Source organism: Vipera ursinii (assembly GCF_947247035.1).
Source record: "Vipera ursinii genome assembly, chromosome: 1".
Taxonomy (NCBI): Eukaryota; Metazoa; Chordata; class Lepidosauria; order Squamata; family Viperidae; genus Vipera; species Vipera ursinii.
In genome coordinates, this window is record NC_139512.1 from 338,093,486 (window position 1) to 338,114,931 (window position 21,446).

Here is a 21,446-nt window from a genome sequence, read left to right on the forward strand (position 1 = left end):
GGAACTCCTGTTGTAATAATTAAAACTGGCTGCGGTTCTTTATATGCCAGAATAATAAATACGTTTACATTTGAGCATACAGTATGTGAATTTTCAGCAAAAGAACTTTGTGAAACAAGCACAACTAGTTTTAGCTTAAGGACAATATATAGCATGCCAACTGATTCTTATTTTAATAAACAGATTTGGGCATTTAAAATTTTGTCCTTTAATCATAGAAAAACATGAGAATAATAGTTGTAGAACACTTTACAAAAATAAAAATATTCACAATCATAAATTTACATTTTCACTTTTATGAAAAATTCTAAATGTACAGGCCCTTAATCTAGTTAATTGTGATATCCCATTGCTTTTCATGAAATTTAACATCAACTTGTTTATAATTCTTAAATGAATACACAACTCAGTTCTTAACTCCCAAGTAACTTAATAGAATTGCTGATTTTGGGAACAAACAGACTAGATCTGTTTGAATTTTTTAAGATTCTTCTTACAAACATACATTGGCATGACAAATCTTCAGGTAACCCGATAGAAATGTTCAATTACTTTCTCAAGACAATGTATTAAATATACCAAGGTGTAGTAGACTTGCAGACTTAAATCTCTGGTTGGCTAGTATTGCCTATTTCTATATCAGAATATGAGCACCACTTCCTAGGAATCAAAAAGGAATGTTTCCATTCTTATGCTTCAAGCAGGAGCTGCATTTTTTCCAGAATATGAAAGTAGTCTAGAAATCTTTGGATGGATAAGTTGAGCTGGATAACTGATCATTCTGTTTAAAGTGCTTCAGATATAGATCACATCTGTTTTGTGTTGTTGCACCTAAGAAGCCGTAAAGTATAAGAAAGATTAGGTTTAAGACAAATGGACTACATAACTGGAACAGAGGGGTTGAAACATACTAAAAGTACAGAATAAAAGATGATATGCTGCTAAAAAAAAGGCATCAGTCTATATAAAAAAGCAGCCCAAAATTGATATTGGAATAGGAATAAAGAGGAATCTTTCACCACTTCCTACAGCCAAGAAGTGAAGAAATCATATCTAAACCATAGTTGTATAATGGATCAATAAAAATGTTCACATACAACAGGTGTGATTGGTATTTGAAAAAGGCATTCTTTCTCTCCCTCCTCCTCCTCCTCCTCCTCCTCCTCCTCCTCCTCCTCCTCCTCCTCTTCCTCCTCTTTCCCTTCATGGAATGATGTGCTCTCCCCTCATCCAATAGCTCACAGAGATAGGAGATAACTCCATTTATCAAGTTAAAAATTTATATTGGGCCAACTTAAAAAATGTGCTAGCTTTGAAATCGCTTCATTTGGCAAAAATAGCATTTCAAAAATGAGTTGCGAAGAAAGAAGAAAAAAGTGACGTTACATGGAACTTAAAAATTCTGATCACATGACTATCATTATTGACTCAGCATTTTCCTTTCCCCCTTTAATACTTGTTTTGACAGTAAGTCAGTACAGGTAGTCCTCAACGACCACAATTGAGCCCAAGGTTTATGTTTATTAAGTGAGTTTTTCCCATTTTACAACTTTTCCTGCCACATTTGTTAAGTGAATCACTGAAGTTAAGTCAGTAATGTGGTTGTTAAGTAAATCTGGTTTCCCCATTGTTGTTGCTTTGTCAGAAGGTCGCAAAAGGTGATCGCATAACCCCGGGATATTGCAACCGTCATAAATACGAACTAGCTGTCCAAGCATCCAAATGTAAATCACATGACCATGGGGATGCTGCAATGATCATAACTCTGAAAAATGGTCATAAACCACTTTTTCCAGTGCTGTTGTGACTTTGAATGGTCACTAAACAAACTTGTAAATCGAGGACTACCTGTATTGACTGACTGACAGAGAGTAGATCAGTCAGTTGGATCCAGGAGCTGAATGGTACCTCCAAATTCAATGGCACATTGAAGATAAGGAACAAGGAATAACTACACTTTGTGTCCAGCTCACAAGTATCCCAAAGCATCTGTGTGGCTTCTGGAACAAAAGCTCAAATCAGTGGGCTAACTTAGATTTTGAGAACCTACTGTTGTATAAATACTTCATTGAGATATAGACACATAATCCAAGGAAAAGACTGGTAGTTAGGACATTGTATGATATGGAATACAGAAAATGAAATTCAAAGCCGGTTACCTTAATGTGCTTTTGGTGTCCTGTTCCCGTGTTATTGATAACCAGGGGATGGGTTGGAAAAGAGTTTTCTGTCGCTGCACTGGGCATGGTATTCTCAATCACGTTTAGCAGGCATGATGGTGAAAAGGAATGTTGCAGATTATTAAACAGGTCTCCTTCAAGGGTTTTCATCCAAACAGGAGCCTTTAAAAAAGCAGTATATTAGCCATTAATTGAGGTTTTAAGTTAATTCAGGATAACACTAAATATTCTGAAAACCAGCATGAATCCAATTTAACTCTCTTGGCCTGGAAATAGTCCCTTTATAAAGGACTGAAATGCTTTAGTGTGAAATTCACAAATTATTATTTCCAGAAGTCTTAATGATTGAGGTAGAACATGTACTGTATTATGTAATGCCCATAAATAACATTAGGAATATTGTATTGGCTTGGATAATACATAAAATCAACTCAGGATTCTACAAGAATCCTATTATGAAATTCAAGAATCCTAATATTAGATTCAAGTGTTTTTTCTTCTGGAGAGTCACCTTCAAAAAATGATCAGGTTGAAGCATCTCTAAAACTAGTCAAGGAGAGAAGCAACCTAGAACTAAGGAGAAACTTCCTGACAGTTAGAACAACTAACCAGTGGAACAACCTGCCTCCAGAAGTGGTGAATGCTCCAACACTGGAAGTTTTTAAGAAGAGACTGGACAGCCATTTGTCTGAAATGGGTTTCCTGCCTCAGCAGGGGGTTGGACTAGATGACCTCCAAGGTCCCTTCCAACTACTACTACTAATTATTATTATTATTATTATTATTATTATTATTATTATTATTATTATTATTATTATATTAGCAGCTTCATAGAGATAAATTACAGAAACAACTGTACAATTAGTCATTCTCCCTGAAAGAGTAGTTACCTAAAGATTCAGCAGCAGAAGAAGAATGTAAAAGATTAATTTCACAAGTTGGAGTGATTGGGTGATAGAACTGCCATTCAAAACATGACAATGCAAACTCCAGCTCCAAATTTGTGTATTTCAAAAGGAGGAGGAAATTGGGAGAAGGATTTGTGCCACACAGGTAAAAGGACAAGTATGGGAGAGACTCAGAATCCTAGCCTAGGGAAACCTCCATTTCTCAGGGTTGGGTATATATATCTGGTACTATTTAGAAATCATTTTAAAACATTTTGTTATAAAAGTCCATTTGTTGGGGAGAGCTGTTTAAATGTTAGCCAATTTACTTCACTATCCTGTGTTTTGCTCACATTACATTTAGCCACATTACCTTAAGAGATATGAAAATATACAGAAGAAAAAGTATTTCTAAATCAGAAAATAGTTTAGTGGTGACAACAAGAAAAACATCCTGTGGAGATCTCTCAGAGCTTAGGGGATTTTGCTTGAGGCTAAGGACAAAGAAAGTAAGAATGGGGCATAGGCTCTGACTTGTTTTGACCCTTTACTGATATTCCTGCTAAAATAAGCATGACTTATCAAGCTCAGTGCTTCAAAGATCAGATACAGGGATTAAGAAAGCCTCCTTCAGCAGAACCTGAAAAGCTGCAATTGGTTAATAGAGAAAAAGAGATAGAAATTTTAAAAAGTTTAATCTGGTGGAAAACAACTTCTATTGTACTCAGTTAAAGTACTTTAGGTCAAACCAGTTTGGTTAGTTAGTAAAATCTTTGTTAATCTGTATATGACCAAGACCAATTTGTTTTTAAGGTGGTTTGCTTCCTTCAACATGAGAAAAGAGCTAATCACTCAATAAAGTAAACTTTTTCTAACACAAACCATCAGCAGTTATTACACTTTTTAAAATATATTAATAAATGTGGTAGTAGTAGACTTTATTGTCATTTCAACAATATACTATACAGTACACAGTGAAACGAAACGTTTCCCCAGGTCCAAGGTGCTACATCAGAGGACAGGAATCAAAAGAAAAAGAACAACAAACTACACGTAATTCTAAGCTAAAAACTTTAAAAACTGCAATACAAGTATTTATAGTTCCAGTTTCTTCGTGTTGAGAATTCTAATGGCTTGTAGGAAGAAACTGTTACACAATCTCGATGTAGTCAAGTAAACTTCAGTACTTAATTTAATTGGATAAAGGTGAAATCCATTGTCAGTTTTTATTGTCCACGGTCATTGTGACAGTCCTAAATATTTAGGCCACAGATCCAGGGACAAATTACAAAGAAAAGTCATTGTTTTTAAACCAAGCTTGCAAGTCCCAGGAGGACACCTCTAGCTGACTCCTGAAAAAGTGCTAAAATGAGGTTTTTGTATGCATATGTTACAAATTTAAGAAAGAAATGCTTGACTATATAGGAACCTTGTATGCCTTTTCTGATGAATGGTCCAAAGAGTCAAGGATTATGTTCCAATGAGAAAGAAACCCGGCATGTTTCTCTTCCAGTTTGAGAGCATGGATTTCAGTCTTGAGTTCTTTTAGCCGATCTTCAAACTTTCTACTCTTATCTAAGTAGTCTAACCTGTGAAGCACAGACAAAACAAAAAAGTAAACAGAGTAGAGATAATTAAATGGGCTGTATACATAATTAAACCAGTACCTGAGCCAGAACTAGTACCTGGGACTATAAGAGAACAGATTTCAGGACCTGAGAATCTAATGAATCAACCTAACTAAGCTGTACCTTACACATGTGGTCCCATGTGTGGGGACCAATTACAATTCCCAAATTGAATGCCCTGCTTTGGGATGAGAAGTGCTCAAATCTGAGGTTCCCAAACTACTGATGGATAACCTGTTTGACTCTTTCAGGTAAAAGAGTTGTATATTCATAATCCAGCAAATGAAGTCTGTCTAAGATTCAATGTTCACACTCCTAGTTGGACTCAGATTTTGAGTTTTCTCAAATTAACTACTGGCCTTTGATTATCAAATCACAGAAAGGACACACCATCCTTATTTTAAACAGGGGAAGATTTATGCTGCATAGTCCTCAATTTATGCAAATGAATTGTTCCATATGTCACAAAGAAAGCGATTTTATTGTTTCTGAAGTAGCCTTTGCTCAGATTTCAGATAAAAAGTTGAAAAGATCCCCCTTTACCTCAGCTTGGTCTATATTAAGTAAAGCTTCTGTTCTGATGGTAAGAGATCATTGAGTTCATATAGATGTGCAGAAACTAGTAAGGTGTCTAATATTTCTAGCATTTGGGATATGGTTTCTGTTCTGAACAGAAATACCTAATGCCAGTATACAACATGAAACAAAATAAGTTTCTGAATAAAGGTACAAAATATGAGGAATACCATTCTGGCATAAAATTTCATCCACCAATATTCTGAATCTGGAATCTGCTTGGCCTTATTTCAGCTACAGGAGGACAGTCCTACCTCTCTCTCTCTATCTCCAAGGAAAGCCTCTTCAAATCAATGTCTCTTAAATCCATCTTTACAAATCCTTTGTCACCACTGGTATCCCTTGTGTCAGCAGGCGGAGATGAAGTACACTTGACAGTATGCTAGAAAAGACCACAAAAACAAAAAGTTATGATATTGGATCCTATGTTGCTTAGGAATAGGTCTTGAACACATGGGACTGTGCTATGCAATTGTGAATTGATGCAGAAAATGTTACAGGGGGGGAAAAACACGCCACTGGGTGGCATAATTACAGACCAGCACAGATCTGACTGGATACTGTGGATAGGCTCAGTGGTGGGATTCAAATATGTCAACAACCGGTTCTCTGTGTGGATGCCACTTCCGAAAGTCCATTCTGGGCCTGGGCAACAAAAAATTAGCTACCGGTTCTGCCGAAGTGGTGCAAACCAGCTGAATCCCACCACTGGATAGGGTCTAGTAGAAATAGACTCCTGGGTTTGCCTATCCTGAAGGCATCAATTACAAACACAATGTAATGGGACTGACCATTTTACCTTTCTGTGTTTGGCAACTGTTCAAATATTTCCCTTTTTTAATAGAAGAGAATACCTAGCTCACAAATGAACTATGGAGTTCTTGGTTCTTTCTAAACTTGCTTGTCTGCTTGCAAATATTTCATTACCCAACTTGCTAAAACATTGCCAGTAACATCAATACCAATGATATTACTTAGTTGGATAATAAAATGTTTGCAAGCAAACAACCAAACTCAGCACCAAGCACTCCACATTTTCCTCTTCAATCAGTCCTTCCTTGAAAGATGCCCCATAATTCTAGTTTTAAAAGATGTTTTGATACTTTTAATGGAATACTACAATCCCCATGATTCGTTTCTTTCCAGACAACTTTAGTAGATGGAAAGAGAATCTACCTATTGCAGGTTTATCCTTTACCTAAGGATAAATTAAATCATTGTTGTTATTCTATCTCTGAAGCAATCATGTATTAAAAAGAAAAACTTACAGGAGGAGAGTTAAATTTGCTGACATCTTGAAGCTTTTGCTTTACTTTCTCTTCAGCTTCTCTGGCTTCCTGTAGGTCCTGTTTTAAATGTTCAGCTTCTTTGGCCCTACCAAGCCAAATTATCATCATAAGCAAATCAATCCACATTTCTCAAAGACAGTCTTTAACTAATGCCCTGAGAGCACAATAGGCGTCAATAAATTTTGTTAATAGATGGGATTTGTGGGGCTGCCTTATGGCTCAAAAGCAAAACCTGAAACAATCCCTGGTATCAGGTAACCATGGTAACTGACAAGCCTCAGTTTATTAAAGATCTCACCATTTTAATTCCTGATTTTTTTTCCATACGCAGAAAGATTACAATCATAATCATTAAGAGAATACTTGGGAGATTAGGAGAAATAATTGGGAAATTAGTATTTTCTGTTTCCACATTCCTGTGTAATTTGAAAACTATTTAAAATGTGTGGATTTAAATACTGTTGTTTAAATTTTAATTTGTATTTAAACACACAGTTTAATGATAACTACAATTAAAAACAATTCTAAGTTCTTTATAATTTTAAAATTACTTTTTTATATAAATATGCACTTTTGCTGTTTACATTGCCAAGAATCCCTCTAACATTCAGGAACCAGAATGCCAGCAGGATACAGTCCAAAAAATCAAGATGCATCACAAATAAAAAAACTGATTCTTGGTGACTTCACAAACACATCCATGGAGCTTTCTGCAGCAAGAGAGAAGCAGTTTGCCTCTGCTTTCTCTCACAAAGTTTTATTTCATTTTACTGTCTGTTAAATTCCAAGGATTGCTCTTTTATCTTAACCCCAACCCTTTATCTTCCAGGCCTGACTTTCTTTCTTGTGATCCCATCAGAACATAACAAAGACCTGAAACCCAGAACTTAGGTTTTACGCCTATGATAGTTCAAGAGGGCCATATTAAAAATTTTCTAACTTGTACTTGGGACTAATTAACTCCAGTGCTGTAGGCAGCCTGCAGAAATGCAGGTCCTCAACATATAATCATAATGGAAACCTGCCCATTATAGTCATATGTCATGACAGTCATAACAATGGTTCAGTCATGTGAGTGAGCCAATTTTATGACCTTTTTGGCAGTGGTTGTTAGGGCAAATGCCACAGCCGTAAAGCAAATACTGTGGTTGTTAAGCAAATCAATTGTTTGCTATGGCATGGTTTTGCTAAAAACTGGGAGTAATACAGTCAGAACGCTGTAAATGGCCAAACATGTGACCTTGTTGCAAAAAAAATGCCGTTACAAGACTGCAGGGGGCTGACTGTTGGAACTTCGGAACAGAGTCATAACTCCCTTTTTCCAGGTATGCTGTAACTTCAAATGGTTGGCAAGCGAACCAACCATAAGTCAAGGACTACCTCTGCATGTGTTTTCATAAAAAAGCATCTGAGGGACCATATGCAGAATGACCAACTAAGTTTCTAGTACAGAGTGTCACCTTCGATCGGATTCCTTCACCAGCTTCATGGCAATCAGCTCAGCCTCCCTTATCTTGTGCTCCATCAGTCGCTTCTCCTCGCTGGTTTTCAAGGCCGCCAACTCTAATCGATGGCGCTCCTGCTCTGCTTCGGCAGCGTTCTGAGCCAACAGCTTGGCTTCCTCCTCGGCTATCTGAGCTTTCTCAGCCAATAACTCTGCTGCGGCCTCTGAACGGCGCTGGAGGAGAATTTAAAAACAAGCACCTCATATGGTAAGCTGCCCAGAGGCTCTCTGGATAGTGAGACGGTGGCATATACATTTTTAAAAAATGAAATGAAATGAAATAACATGAAATGAAATAATGAAATAAAATAAAATAAAATTTTTAAGTGGGTGCAAAATGGAGACAATTGACCAGAAGCCCTTGGAGCACCTACCACTAGGCTTCATTTACTAGAGCAATGCTCACCAGAGCCTCATTAGCTTGTCGAGCTTCATCTTCCACCTCAAAGAGGCGTCGTTCCAGTTCTTCTTTGGCTCGCTCGGCTTCCTCCCGCAGCTGCTTCTCCCTGGCCAGCCTCTGATGCTCCATCTGAGGAATGAGCAAGGTTGGACATCTGCAAGCACTGCATAGTGCAATACAGCCAGGCTCACTGTGTCTTGGTTTTTCCATTCCTCCTTTTACAATACATACTTTTCAACTGTAACCTCTCAGGGGATGGGACCTATCCTTTGGAAACCCTATCCAGTTGTCTTGCAAATAAATCTGCCAAAAATTAACTGCAGGTTTAAGTTATTGATTTTATATTTATTTATAAAGTGGGTTTTTTTATTGTCCAGGAATACTTCTCTGGAGTATGCAAACCTGCACAGCAAACAGCATAGCAGATACAATTTAAAAAAAAATCAGAAAAAAGAGCCATTCCTTTTTTGTTCCTGATTTTTTTTTAAAAAAGAAACCCCATGTATTAAACTTTCCACATTTATATACAAAGAGGGACTCAAAATAGATCAAAATCTACTTTTCTTTAAGAAAGGTACTTACCTCAAGAAAAATGTATATCGCTGCCCTTTCAGATTCTCTTCATTAAGTTTAAACAGTTTATTATTATGCTTTTATTGAATATTTATGTATGTTTGGGCCACACATGGAAGTTAGCACTATAACAGGTACAGACTCCAAAGGATAGTTAGGACTGCAGAAAAAACAATTCCAACCAGCCTACTTTCCATAGAAGACCTGTATATTGTGTCGGTCAAAAGGAAGACTGAGAAAATAACTACAGACCTCTCACATTCTGGAGATAAACTGTTTCAACTCCTCCCCTTGGGACGCCGTTATAGGGTACTACATACCAAAACAACTAGAGACAGGGACAGGTTTTTCCCTTATGTCATCACTTTGCTAAACACCTAATCCTCACAGTATTGTTTTATATTTAAATGCTTTATATTCCCCCATGCTGTATGGCTGTACAATTATTATTATCCTTCTAATCTCTCTACTACCCCATTTTATTGATATTATTGTTTTATTATTATTATTATCATCATCATCTTGCTTTGCATGTACACTGGAGCTTCTGCATCAAAAACAAATTCCTTGTGTGTCTAATCACACTTGACTAAATAAAATATTCTATTCTAGTCAATGTCCCAAGTAAGTTGTCCACTTTAACTTTTGTGCGAGACTGATACCCAATATAGTATTGCAAAAATCATTAAAATTATAATGATAATGATATATATATGATCATTATCTGCCACACAGGCAGCTTGGAAGTGAGTTCAAACTTTGTGAAATCCTTTAGCATTTGAACCAGCTCTAAGAGTCACCTTCTTTCTTGCTTTCTCCTCTCTGGCTTGAGCTTTCATCTGCTGGATCTCAATGGGATCCACTCGCCTCCTTCTCATGAACAAGTCATGGTTTCCAATGAAGAGTTGCATGATCTGTAAGAAAAAAGAAAAGAAAAATGTCTTCCTGGAGTTACCCAACAGGAGGCCAGTATCCAATCTCGTTCAGTGGTCTATCAGTTGTGTCTGAGAAGTATAAACACAATAGTTACTCCATAATACTCAGCTATGGACTAACAACTCCCTCTGAACGGAGAGTGAGTTTAGTTCTCCAGGTAATCCTAAAATTAATCTCTAATTTATTTGGTTTTCAGCAGCCACTATCTACATACCTCAGGAAAATATTTAAAAACGATATTATAGGAATGCCATCCAATTCTGGTAATCATTATTTCCCAAATGCCCTTAAAAAGTCCATTGATAACCTCCATATCTGTTCTTGGCTTGAACCTGACATTACCTAGAAGACTGTTTTTATTTAGGAATGTTATAATGGAGAGATACATATATATGTTTCTAAGTCGAAATGTTTCTAGGTTGATAAAGGAACGTACAGAACTTGGATATAGCTCAGCACTACCCAAAGGACAAATAATAAATTAATCTAAAACAGAATACTGATCTTGGTAACTGACAGAGATTTTAAGGGACAAAAGGCATAATTATGCTATAAAGGGTAAGCCCCAAATGAGAGAATTAAAAATCAAGATTTCACTGGTATCAAAACCAGATAAAATCACCATCAGCTTGGCCTCCAGGGAAAAGGCATTCCAGAAGGGGGTCCAGGAGAAAGAAAGGTAGAAATGTGCATTTTCTATCACTGCCCCCTCCTTTGGGATTCCCTGGACTTCCAAATGGATCCTTCCCTTTGATGTTTAGAAAGTTTCAAAAGATTTGGCTATTCCAACATACCCTAGGAATTGAGGAGAATGATTGGTACTTCTACCAATGGAAAATGATTCTATTTTGCTTGACTATTATATATTCCCAGTCCTGTACATTTGATTTTATGGATGTTACAGATTTTGCATTTTTGTTTTCATTTTTAATCAGGATAACAGAGGCAGGAACTGTACACTGCTCAAAAACATTTCTGACTGGAGTAGTCTATAAACCCTGTAAGATAAATAAATCCTCACCTAGCTTGATTCTCCTAGCTATGGGAAGTGGAGCAAGTCTTACCCTGCATATCTTAATATCTTGTTGTTCTTAGTTGCGAAGTCGTGTCCAACGCATCGCGACTCCATGGACAACGTTCCTCCAGGCCTTCCTGGAGGAAGGTATAAAATGTACTTCTGGCTAGCACCATTTATCTTTCAAAAATCCTGGAGCACTAGGGAACTACCAGAGGATTGGAAAAGAGCTGATGTGGTTCCCATCTTCAAAAAAGAGGGGGGGGGGGGGAAACAGACCCAGGAAACTACAGACCAATCAGCCTAACCTCAATACCTGGGAAGATACTGGAAAAGATAATCAAAAAACAGATCTGTGAACATCTAGAAACAAAGTTATAACCGGAAGCCACCACGGGTTTGTTAAAAATAGATCATTCTTTGACCAAGTAACTAAATTAGTAGAGCAGCGAAATGCTGTGGATGTAATATACTTAGACTTCAGCAAGGCATTCAACAAAGTAGACCACAACCTATTTCTTGGAAAGCTTAAAAAAATAGACAGCATCACCATCAGATGGATTTTTAACTGGCTGACAATCCACACTCAATGAGTAGTCCTTAATGGTATTGTGTGTACATGGAGGGAAGTAAGCAGTAGTGTACCACAAGGTTCTGTCCTAGGCCCAGTACTCTTCAACATCTTCATTGTTGTTGTTGTTAGTTGCGAAGTCATGTCCGACCCATCGCGACCCTATGGACAACATTCCTCCAGGCCTTCCTATCCTCTACCATCTTCTGGAGTCCATTTAAGCTCACGCCTACTGCTTCAGTGACTCCATCCAGCCACCTCATTCTCTGTCGTCCCCTTCTTCTCCTGCCCTCAATCTTTCCCAGCATTAGGCTCTTCTCCAGTGAGTCCTTCCTTCTCATTAGGTGGCCAAAGTATTTGAGTTTTATCTTCAGGATCTGGCCTTCTAAAGAGCAGTCAGGGTTGATCTCCTCTAGGACTGACCGGTTTGATCGCCTTGCAGTCCAAGGGACTCGCAGGAGTCTTCTCCAGCACCATAGTTCAAAGGCTTCAATTCTTTGGCACTCAGCCTTTCTTATGGTCCAACTTTCACAGCCATACATTGCAAATGGGAAGACCACAGCCTTGACTATACACACTTTTGTTGGCATGGTGATGTCTCTGCTTTTTAGTGTGCTGTCTGGATTTGCCATGGCTTTCCTCCCCAGGAGCAAACGTCTTTTAATTTCTTGGCTACAGTCCCCATCTGCAGTGATCTTGGAGCCCAGAAAAATAAGTCACTACCTCTATTTCCTCCCCATCTATTTGCCAGGAATTGAGAGGGCCGGATGCCATGACCTTGGTTTTCTTTATGTTTAGTTTCAACCCAACTTTTGCACTCTCTTTCTTCACTTGCAACAAGAGGCTCTTTAGTTCCTCTTCACTTTCTGCCATTAGAGTGGTATCATCTGCATATCTTAGGTTGTTGATATTTCTCCCGGCAATCTTAATTCCAACTTTTGATTCATCTAGCCCTGCCTTTCTCATGATGTGCTCTGCATATAAGTGTTGTGATTCAGGGTCAGCCTGTGGGTCCGGCAGCCGGGTCGGATGACTCGGATGACTCAGACGAGGGGGAGGAGGAGGGTATTGAAGACGAACTTGCTGATGATGGCTTGGAGGCTTCGCAGAGCCCCCAGCCAGGCCCCTCTTACTTGGTGGAGACTCAGCTGCGCGAGCCCGACAGTGCAGATGATGATGACCCACAGCTGGCCCTGTTCAAGGACGCCCGACGCAGGAGGCAGTCAAGCAGGAGCAAGCAGAGAAAGGCTGTGGGACTCCTCGAAAGGAGGCACAGGGAGGCCACGCCCTGAACTCTAATAAAGGGAGTGTTTGGGGATGGGCTGGTTGCTGAAAGCAACCGCTCCGTTTGAGGATCAAAGTTCCGGTATCTTGTTTCATGTTCTGTTGTTTGTTTGTGTATTAAACTTGGCAGACGTTTTCCAGCCTCAGACGCTTTCCAGCCTCTGCCGTTTGTACAGGGGTTGCCTTTCTGCAAGGCCGGTAGCAGGCTGGTACAGAACAGTTTGCTTTCAGCCTCCCACCCCTTACAACTATTATGGAGCAGCTACGTGCCGAGAATGCTCAGCTCACTCAGCAACTCACTTTGCTGGCAGCTCAGGTGGCTCAACTGCAAGCACAGGTTCATGCTGCACCCCCACCCAGGAGAAAATGCCAGGTAGCAATGCCGGACAAATTTACAGGTATTCCTGAACTGTTTCCTGCTTTCCTGGGACAATGCCAGCTCTTTATCAGCGTGAGAGCAGCTGATTTCCCCACTGACCGGGATAAGGTGGGATTTGTGTTAAGCCTTCTTTCGGGTGATGCAGCTCGTTGGGGCACGCCTCTGCTGGCTCAACCTAGCCCATTGTTGGACAACTTTGTGGGGTTTTGTGACCATATGCGTCTAATGTACGAGGACCCAATTAAGATGCAGACTGCCACCCGACGCCTGAAAGCTCTGAGGCAGGGTCAACGCCCCCTACAGGGCTATATCAGCGATTTCCGGCTGCTTAGCCAGGATTCCGCCTGGAATGAGGCTGCGCTCGTGGATGCCTTCCAGGATGGATTGTCGGAGGAGATGTTGGATGAGCTGGCCCGTGTGGACATTCCCTCAGACCCGAATGGGCTGATCCATCTTTGCCTGCGGATCGATGCCTGGTTGCAGCAGCGAAAGAGTCGCCGTGCCACCCCACAGACCCCTGCCGCCCCTGTTGTGCGTGAGCCCCCAGTCCAAAGGGAGGAGCCAATGGAGCTGGGTGCCGCCAGGTCTCGTCTATCGGTGACGGAAATGAACAGACGACGATCGGGGGGGTTGTGTTTTTACTGTGGGGACCCTGGACATTTGGCTGCTTCTTGCCCAAAGAAGCGTCAGCGGGCATCAGTGACCAAGCCTGCCCCGAGAAAGTCCCCTACTTTGCTGTCGGGAAATGCCCCGAGCCCGATCTAGACGGTGTGATAGATCGGGCGTCCCACAACAACAACACCGAGCGACGCCGTTCCGATGGTGCCTGTGAACCTCCACGGCATTTGATTTTGGAGGCACGTCTGATCCTTCCTGGCAAGCCAGAGGGGATTCCAGTCCATGCCTTAATTGACTCTGGGGCCACCACAAACTTTATGGACTCAGCCTTTGTGGCCAAATGGGCTGTTCCCCAGTGTCCGGTGGATCCGCCCATGTTAGTGGAGACTATCGATGGTCGAGTGCTCCTGTCTGGGCCTATTACGGCCGCCACGCAACCAGTATGTATGGCCATCAGTTCCCATGTGGAGGCCATCCAGTTCTATATCACGTCAGATCTGCACTTCCCCGTGGTCTTGGGACTGGCGTGGCTCCGGGCGCATGACCCACAGATCTATTGGTCACAGAACTTGGTCACCTTCCCAAGCTTGCAGTGCGTGGACCACTCCCGCCATATCTGTGCCGGCCAGGTGGAGGGTTCCCCAGGGGTTTCTTTGCCTCCCGAACTGTCCGACTTTGCTGATGTGTTCAGCGAGTCAGAGGCAGATCAATTATCCCCGCACAGGCCCTATGACTGCTCCATTGATTTAGTCCCTGATGCGCCTCTCCCAGTGGGGCGTTTGTACTCCATGTCGGAGCCCGAGTTGGCTGCATTGCGGGACTTCCTGGAGAAGAATTTTGCTCGCGGTTTCACACGGCCCTCGTCCTCGCCAGTGTCTACACCCGTGCTCTTCGTCAAAAAGAATTCGGGCGAATTACGGCTTTGCTACGACTACCGGAAACTCAACGCCATCACGGTGCGCAACCGTTACCCGCTGCCCCTCATCCCCGAGCTCTTGGACCGACTCCGGGAGGCCAAGATCTTCACGAAACTGGACCTGCGTGGAGCTTACAACCTCGTCAGGGTTCGGCCGGGTGATGAGTGGAAGATGGCATTTGGTACTCGCTATGGACATTTCGAGTACACGGTGATGCCGTTTGGCCTGACCAACGCCCCCGCTGTGTTTCAGCATTTTATGAACGACATCTTTCGGGATTTGTTGGACCAGTTTGTCGTGATCTACCTGGACGACATCCTGATCTACTCCCCGTCGCGTGAAGTGCATCATCAGCATCTCCGTCAGGTCCTGCAACGACTCCGAGAACATCGGCTGTTTGCCAAGTTGGAGAAGTGCCAGTTCTACCAGGTGACCATCGATTTCCTGGGTCACCGCATTTCTCCTGAGGGCATCGCCATGGAGCCGAGTAAGGTTGAGTCGTTGCAGAGTTGGCAACCCCCGCGTCGCGTGAAGGATGTTCAGCGACTTCTTGGATTTGCCAACTACTATCGAACATTCATTCCTGGCTTTGCTGCCTTGACAGCCCCCCTCACCCGGCTCCTGCAGAAGAAGACTCGGTTCCAGTGGAACGCACCAGAACAACAGGCGTTCCAGGCTTTGAAGGAAGCCTTCATGAAGGAGCCCATCTTGAAGCATCCTGACCCGCAACGGCCGTTTGTCGAGGAGGCGGACGCCTCCGACATTGCCATTGGGGCAGTGTTACTCCAGGCAACGACGCCCAGCGGTACCCTTTTCCCTTGCGCGTATCACTCTCGGAAATTGAACCCCTCGGAGCGCAACTATACCATCTGGGAGAAGGAGCTGCTGGCCATCAAAGCGGCGTTCGAGGCTTGGAGGCATCATCTGGAGGGAGCGCGGCATCAAATCGAGGTCCGGACGGACCATAAGAATCTGGAAAGCCTGCAGACCGCTCGGAATTTGAACCAACGCCAGATCCGGTGGTCTCTTTTCTTTGCGAGGTTTGACTTCCGGGTTCGGTACATACCAAGCGGGCACAATCAGAGAGCGGATGCTCTGTCCAGGAAGCCCGAATATACCCGAGTGGAAGACAAGCTTCTGCCCAGGACAGTGATCCCCGTCGAGTCTTTTGCTGCGGTGCGGGAGCCGGTTGATATACGGGCTCGGATCCGGGAGGCACAGCAGCAGGAGGCGTGGGTGGCTCAGCGGAAGGAGGAGGTGGGGCCAGATTCGCCTTGGACGGTCACGGATGGACTCTTGTATTATCGTGACCGGCTCTATGTTCCAGGAGGGCCACTCAGGGGACTCGTCCTCAGCCAGTGTCATGATAACCCGGCAGCGGGGCATTTTGGCCTGTTCAAGACTCTGAACCTGGTCTCCCGTACCTTCTGGTGGCCCCGAGTCCGACACGATGTCCAGTCTTATGTCACCTCCTGCATCCCATGCAGGCAGGCCAAGTCAGCGACAGGGGCCCCGCCTGGATTACTGCAGCCTTTGCCAACACCCAAGAGACCCTGGGGGGCTGTGTCCATGGACTTTCTGACAGATTTACCCCCATCCTCTGGCTTCATGACAGTGTTTGTGGTGGTGGACATGCTGACCAAGATGGCGCACTTCATCCCCTGTCGCGGCTTACCGTCAGCTCGCGCCACTAGTCGTATGTTTATCCAACAGGTGTTTCGGCTGCACGGCCTCCCCGATAGAGTCGTCTCCGATAGGGGGGCCCAGTTTACAGCCCGCTTCTGGCAGGAGTTGATGCATGCGTTGGACATCAAGGTTTGCCTCTCGTCCGCGCATCATCCTCAAACTGACGGGGGAACCGAGAAGGTCATCGGTATCGTGGAACAGTATCTGCGCTGCTACATCAACCTGCAGCAGAACAATTGGGTGGACTATCTGGCCATAGCTGAGTTTGCCTTTAACAACTCGCAGCACACCTCCACGCAGATGACACCGTTCTTGGCCAATGTGGGTTATCACCCCTGGTTTTTCCCCCTTTCTCCCGTGGACTCACCGGAGCCGGCAGCGAACGACTTCATGGCAGAGTTACAGGCGATCCATCGATTGGTGCGACGGCAGTTGGAGAAGGCCAAGGCCGATTACAAAAGGTTTGCTGATCGGTCAAGACGGGATACGCCTCCACTATCGGTGGGAGATCGGGTCTGGCTGTCCACCAGGAACTTACCGTCCACACGGCCAGTGAGGAAGTTAGATCACCGATATTTAGGACCGTTCCCAGTCGAGGCTGTCATCAATCCGGTCGCCTATCGCTTAACTCTGCCACGTTCCCTGCGCGTGCACCCCGTCTTCCATCGGTCTCTGTTGGTCCCCGAGCAACCGGCTTGTCCACTCCGCCAAGCGGAACCTCCCCCATCAGGACCTCGTGATGGAGGCAGCACCCCCGAGTACGAGGTCGCCAGCATCAGGGATTCCCGTTGGCTGAAAGGTCGTTTCCAGTACCTGATCGAGTGGAAAGGTTACGGGCCAGAGGACTTCACCTGGGAAGACGCGACCGCCGTTCATGCCCCTGCGTTGGTGACTGCTTTTCACGAACAATTCCCATCCCGACCACATCCGGATCGGCAGCCCCGGGGGAAGGGCCCTGCGGTGCGGGATAGTGTTGTGATTCAGGGTCAGCCTGTGGGTCCGGCAGCCGGGTCGGATGACTCGGATGACTCAGACGAGGGGGAGGAGGAGGGTGTTGAAGACGAACTTGCTGATGATGGCTTGGAGGCTTCGCAGAGCCCCCAGCCAGGCCCCTCTTACTTGGTGGAGACTCAGCTGCGCGAGCCCGACAGTGCAGATGATGATGACCCACAGCTGGCCCTGTTCAAGGACGCCCGACGCAGGAGGCAGTCAAGCAGGAGCAAGCAGAGAAAGGCTGTGGGGCTCCTCGGAAGGAGGCACAGGGAGGCCATGCCCTGAACTCTAATAAAGGGAGTGTTTGGGGATGGGCTGGTTGCTGAAAGCAACCGCTCCGTTTGAGGATCAAAGTTCCGGTATCTTGTTTCATGTTCTGTTGTTTGTTTGTGTATTAAATTTGGCAGACGTTTTCCAGCCTCAGACGCTTTCCAGCCTCTGCCGTTTGTACAGGGGTTGCCTTTCTGCAAGGCCGGTAGCAGGCTGGTACAGAACAATAAGTTAAACAGGCAGGGTGACAGTATACAGCCTTGCCGGACTCCTTTCCCAATTTTGAACCATTCAGTGGTTTCGTGTCCAGTTCTCACTGTTGCTTCTTGACCCGCATATAGGTTTCTTATTTGTCTAAATAGGTATATACTGTAAAAAACACTGTCTCATTTGCTTCCTCACAATCATTTATGGCTTTAATCATTTTCACTAAAAATCAAACCATTCAGCAATGTCTAGGCAGTCGGTGCTATTCAGTCCCACATGATTTCTGTTCCAACTGAGCATAGATTGGTATGGTGAGGCCACTGTCTTTGGCCATGATTATAATGGGGCAGGTTTATAATAGGACAAAAGTGGGACAGAGAGAAGAGAATCAGACTCCCACCAACACTGGCAGAGCAAGCTACTATATATAAACAGGGAGAAAACCCCACATTCACTCACACTGATGATGTTATCTAGTCAGGTAATGAACTGTCTACATGAAGACAATCAACTGAAAGAGCACCAAGGACTGAACAAATAGTCTTCTATATAGGAAAGCACTCACCAATTTATTGACTTTAGGCTGTGAGGAGAAGAACTTGAAAACCTCAGCTTTCTTGTCAATAGGCTTAATTGTAAGCTGAAAGAAAAAGGAGGGTGTTTTTTTTCAAATGATCGTTATACACTAAATGCACATGTAGAAAATGTGCTTCCACTGGAGACTGTGTCAACGTTTTTTCCTTCCATCATCATCATCATCATCATCATCATCATCATTATTATTATTATTATTATTATTATTATTATTATTATTATTATTATTATTATTATTTATTATGCTATCTATTGGTCCTTATTGTTACCCTATAGTTTATTGGTGCTGCTTTCAAACTTAGACTGCAGGAAGGCATTTTATAAAGTAGACTAGTTCATAAACCAGAATAAGGTGTGATGGGTGTTCCCAGTGAGAGATTCACAGCTGAACAACTGTAGCCAACATAAGAGAGGTATGCAGTGGGGTATCTCAGGGATCAGTCCTACCGTAGTTTGGAGATTGGAACTGAATAAAAAGCATATAATACAGCACCACCATACATCCATTTTATCAAGTACAGCCCTGAAATTCTAGGTGATTTCAAGAAATATATAGGTTGAAGTGGGCTCTGGATTGGTGCCCCCCTCCTTTGTTTTCTCTGACTTCCCAGCCCCAGTTTATCCTGCAGGAAAATTTGTATTTTTAAAATCAGTTTAGTTAGCCCTTATATAACTCTCCTGTTTTAGGACATTAGCTTCTCTGAAATCATTGATGTATTTTAAGAAAGAAGTCATAATGTATTTTCAGGAAAAGTAGATCCTATTAGATTATTATTTTTTATTGCATTTTGCTACATATTTATGAAAAACATAAAACCATTTTTCTATTATGTCTATTTTTTATTATTTTGTTAAAATGGTTGTTTGTAATGCTTACATATGATTCTTAATTTTGGCCTGAACAGTGTAAATATTCTTAGTTCTCTTTAGTTAAAGGGACCCAAATTTATAAATCATAAAAACACAATATATGTTAACAGATTAATAGATATTAATAGCTATAAATAGATGATCAGGCCATAATATAAAAAGCCATCTCAGGTCCTCCTAGTTAGGATCATTGTCATTAGGTGTTTCCCCTTGTCAACTTGGAAGTATGAAATTAGGTAGTAAATTGACTTTTTAAAAAAATACACAATTTTATTAGCTCATAAGCAATTAAGCTATTTTACTGACATAGTCTCTTTCCAACGGATCTGCCACTCATCTCAGAGCAAAATTCCCACAGCACATCCACCTACCTCTTTGTCAGAATAAGAAATGTTTTGGATGCTGCTCCACTCAAAAGATTTATTTGGAGAGAAGCGGTTATTGATGCTGTAGACATGAATCCCTTTGGCATCTACCCCAAGCAGGAAGTCCGTATGATTCTTCTTTTGCTACAGAGAAGTCCAAGGTGAAAATCAATGTATTCATCTTGTGCACTGACTAGCATTGACGGTATTACTAGTTTGGGTAATGAAACGTCTGCAAAAAAACAACAACCTACCTCAGAGAGCACCAAGGACCCCTCATTTCAACCCAGGGCTACAACTATTCACCTTTATTGGTTAATATATTCATCCTCTGACATCAACGAATTACAACTTAATTTGGTCTAAAATGCACATTTCACTGCTTCAGATTCATGGCATAGGTAGTCCTCGACTTATGATTACAACAGGGACCAGAATTTCTGCTGCTAAACAAAATGGTTGTTAAATGAGTCACACCCAGTTTTATGAACTTGTTTGCCATGGTTGTTAAATGAATCATTGCAATGGTTAAATAAATCACATAGTTATTAAGTGAATCCAGATTCCCTCATTGACTTTGCTTGTGGGAAGCTGGCTGGGAAGGTTGTAAATGGTGATTACATGACTCCAGACACGGCAAACATCATAAATTTGCCCATTACAAAATACCTGAATTTTGATCACATGACCATGCAACAGTTGTACTGTAAGTGTAAGAACTGGCTGTAAGTCACTTACTTACTTATTTATTTACTTGCTGTCCATCTTGCTTTTCAGATGACTCTTTTTTCAGTGCTGTTCTAACTTCAAACAGTTGCTAAACTGTTATAAGTCGAGGAGTATCTGTAAACACCTGCCGTAATTGGCAATTTTATTGTCTTATTCAATTATCCTCATTGCTGCTCAACTAGTCTCTATACAATGAAGTACATGACCAGTATTTTTGCCTCTTGGCACCTTTTCCCTCATTGCTTCATATAAAAGAGTCAAACATCAGGCATCTATAAACTAGAATTTACCCTTATGTTAGCTAACATAAATACACATTGAAAAATGTAAGACCAAGTGATCTGCTTAAGAGTCATGGCATTTTTATAATGGAGAACACTTGTAAGTCAGGCAAATTGCTCCAAGTCACAACATTTCATTTCATTTCATTTCATTTATTGGATTTCTATACCGCCCTTCTCCCTAGGGACTCAGGGCGGTTCACAGGGCATATATAAATAACTATACAAAAATTAAAAGAGAATTAAACCATGCCCAATTAAAATACAGCAATAATAAAATAATAAAACCAATAAAACCAGACAATGCTGATGAGACTCTCAGGTGTTATGCCCCTTTTTTTACTGGCAATACTGCTGAGGCACAAGGGATTTACAATCAGACATCTGGGACTGTCAGAAAAATCTGAATCAGATGCATTAAAAATCATACATACTTACAGCAATTGGAAAATAATTAACCCCATACATCTCCAAGTCTTGTGCTATTTTAAGATAGTTCATCTCGGCTTCGTATCTAGAAGAATGGAATAGTTATTTTTTTAAAAAGTCTTGGAAAGGATTGTTCTTGGTACATAAATGAAATATATTATTGTATATTTGTACTGAAATATATTATTGTATATTGTATATACTGTATTATTGTCACCCCCAAGTCTGTATTCATTGACTGTGAAATACTCTTACCTAGTTTTAT

At 42.1% G+C, this 21,446-nt stretch overlaps 1 protein-coding gene across 2 annotated transcripts in view; it reads right to left on the reverse strand.

Moving 5' to 3' along the window:
* Window positions 1-43: 43 nt before the first annotated feature.
* LOC310645616 (merlin-like) overlaps window positions 44-21,446 on the reverse strand; it is a 42,089-nt gene continuing 20,686 nt past the window's right edge. For both annotated transcript variants that reach the window (XM_083371465.1, XM_083371464.1), the window contains 11 exons: window positions 21,191-21,266; window positions 19,749-19,886; window positions 18,479-18,553; window positions 9,838-9,951; window positions 8,471-8,593; window positions 8,021-8,238; window positions 6,540-6,645; window positions 5,526-5,653; window positions 4,497-4,656; window positions 2,160-2,342; window positions 44-831 (listed from right to left, as the gene is read on the reverse strand). In XM_083371465.1, coding sequence (XP_083227591.1) covers window positions 796-831; window positions 2,160-2,342; window positions 4,497-4,656; window positions 5,526-5,653; window positions 6,540-6,645; window positions 8,021-8,238; window positions 8,471-8,593; window positions 9,838-9,951; window positions 18,479-18,553; window positions 19,749-19,886; window positions 21,191-21,266 — 1,357 coding nt within the window. In that variant the 3' untranslated portion in view covers window positions 44-795. The remainder of the gene's footprint in view (window positions 832-2,159; window positions 2,343-4,496; window positions 4,657-5,525; window positions 5,654-6,539; window positions 6,646-8,020; window positions 8,239-8,470; window positions 8,594-9,837; window positions 9,952-18,478; window positions 18,554-19,748; window positions 19,887-21,190; window positions 21,267-21,446) is intronic.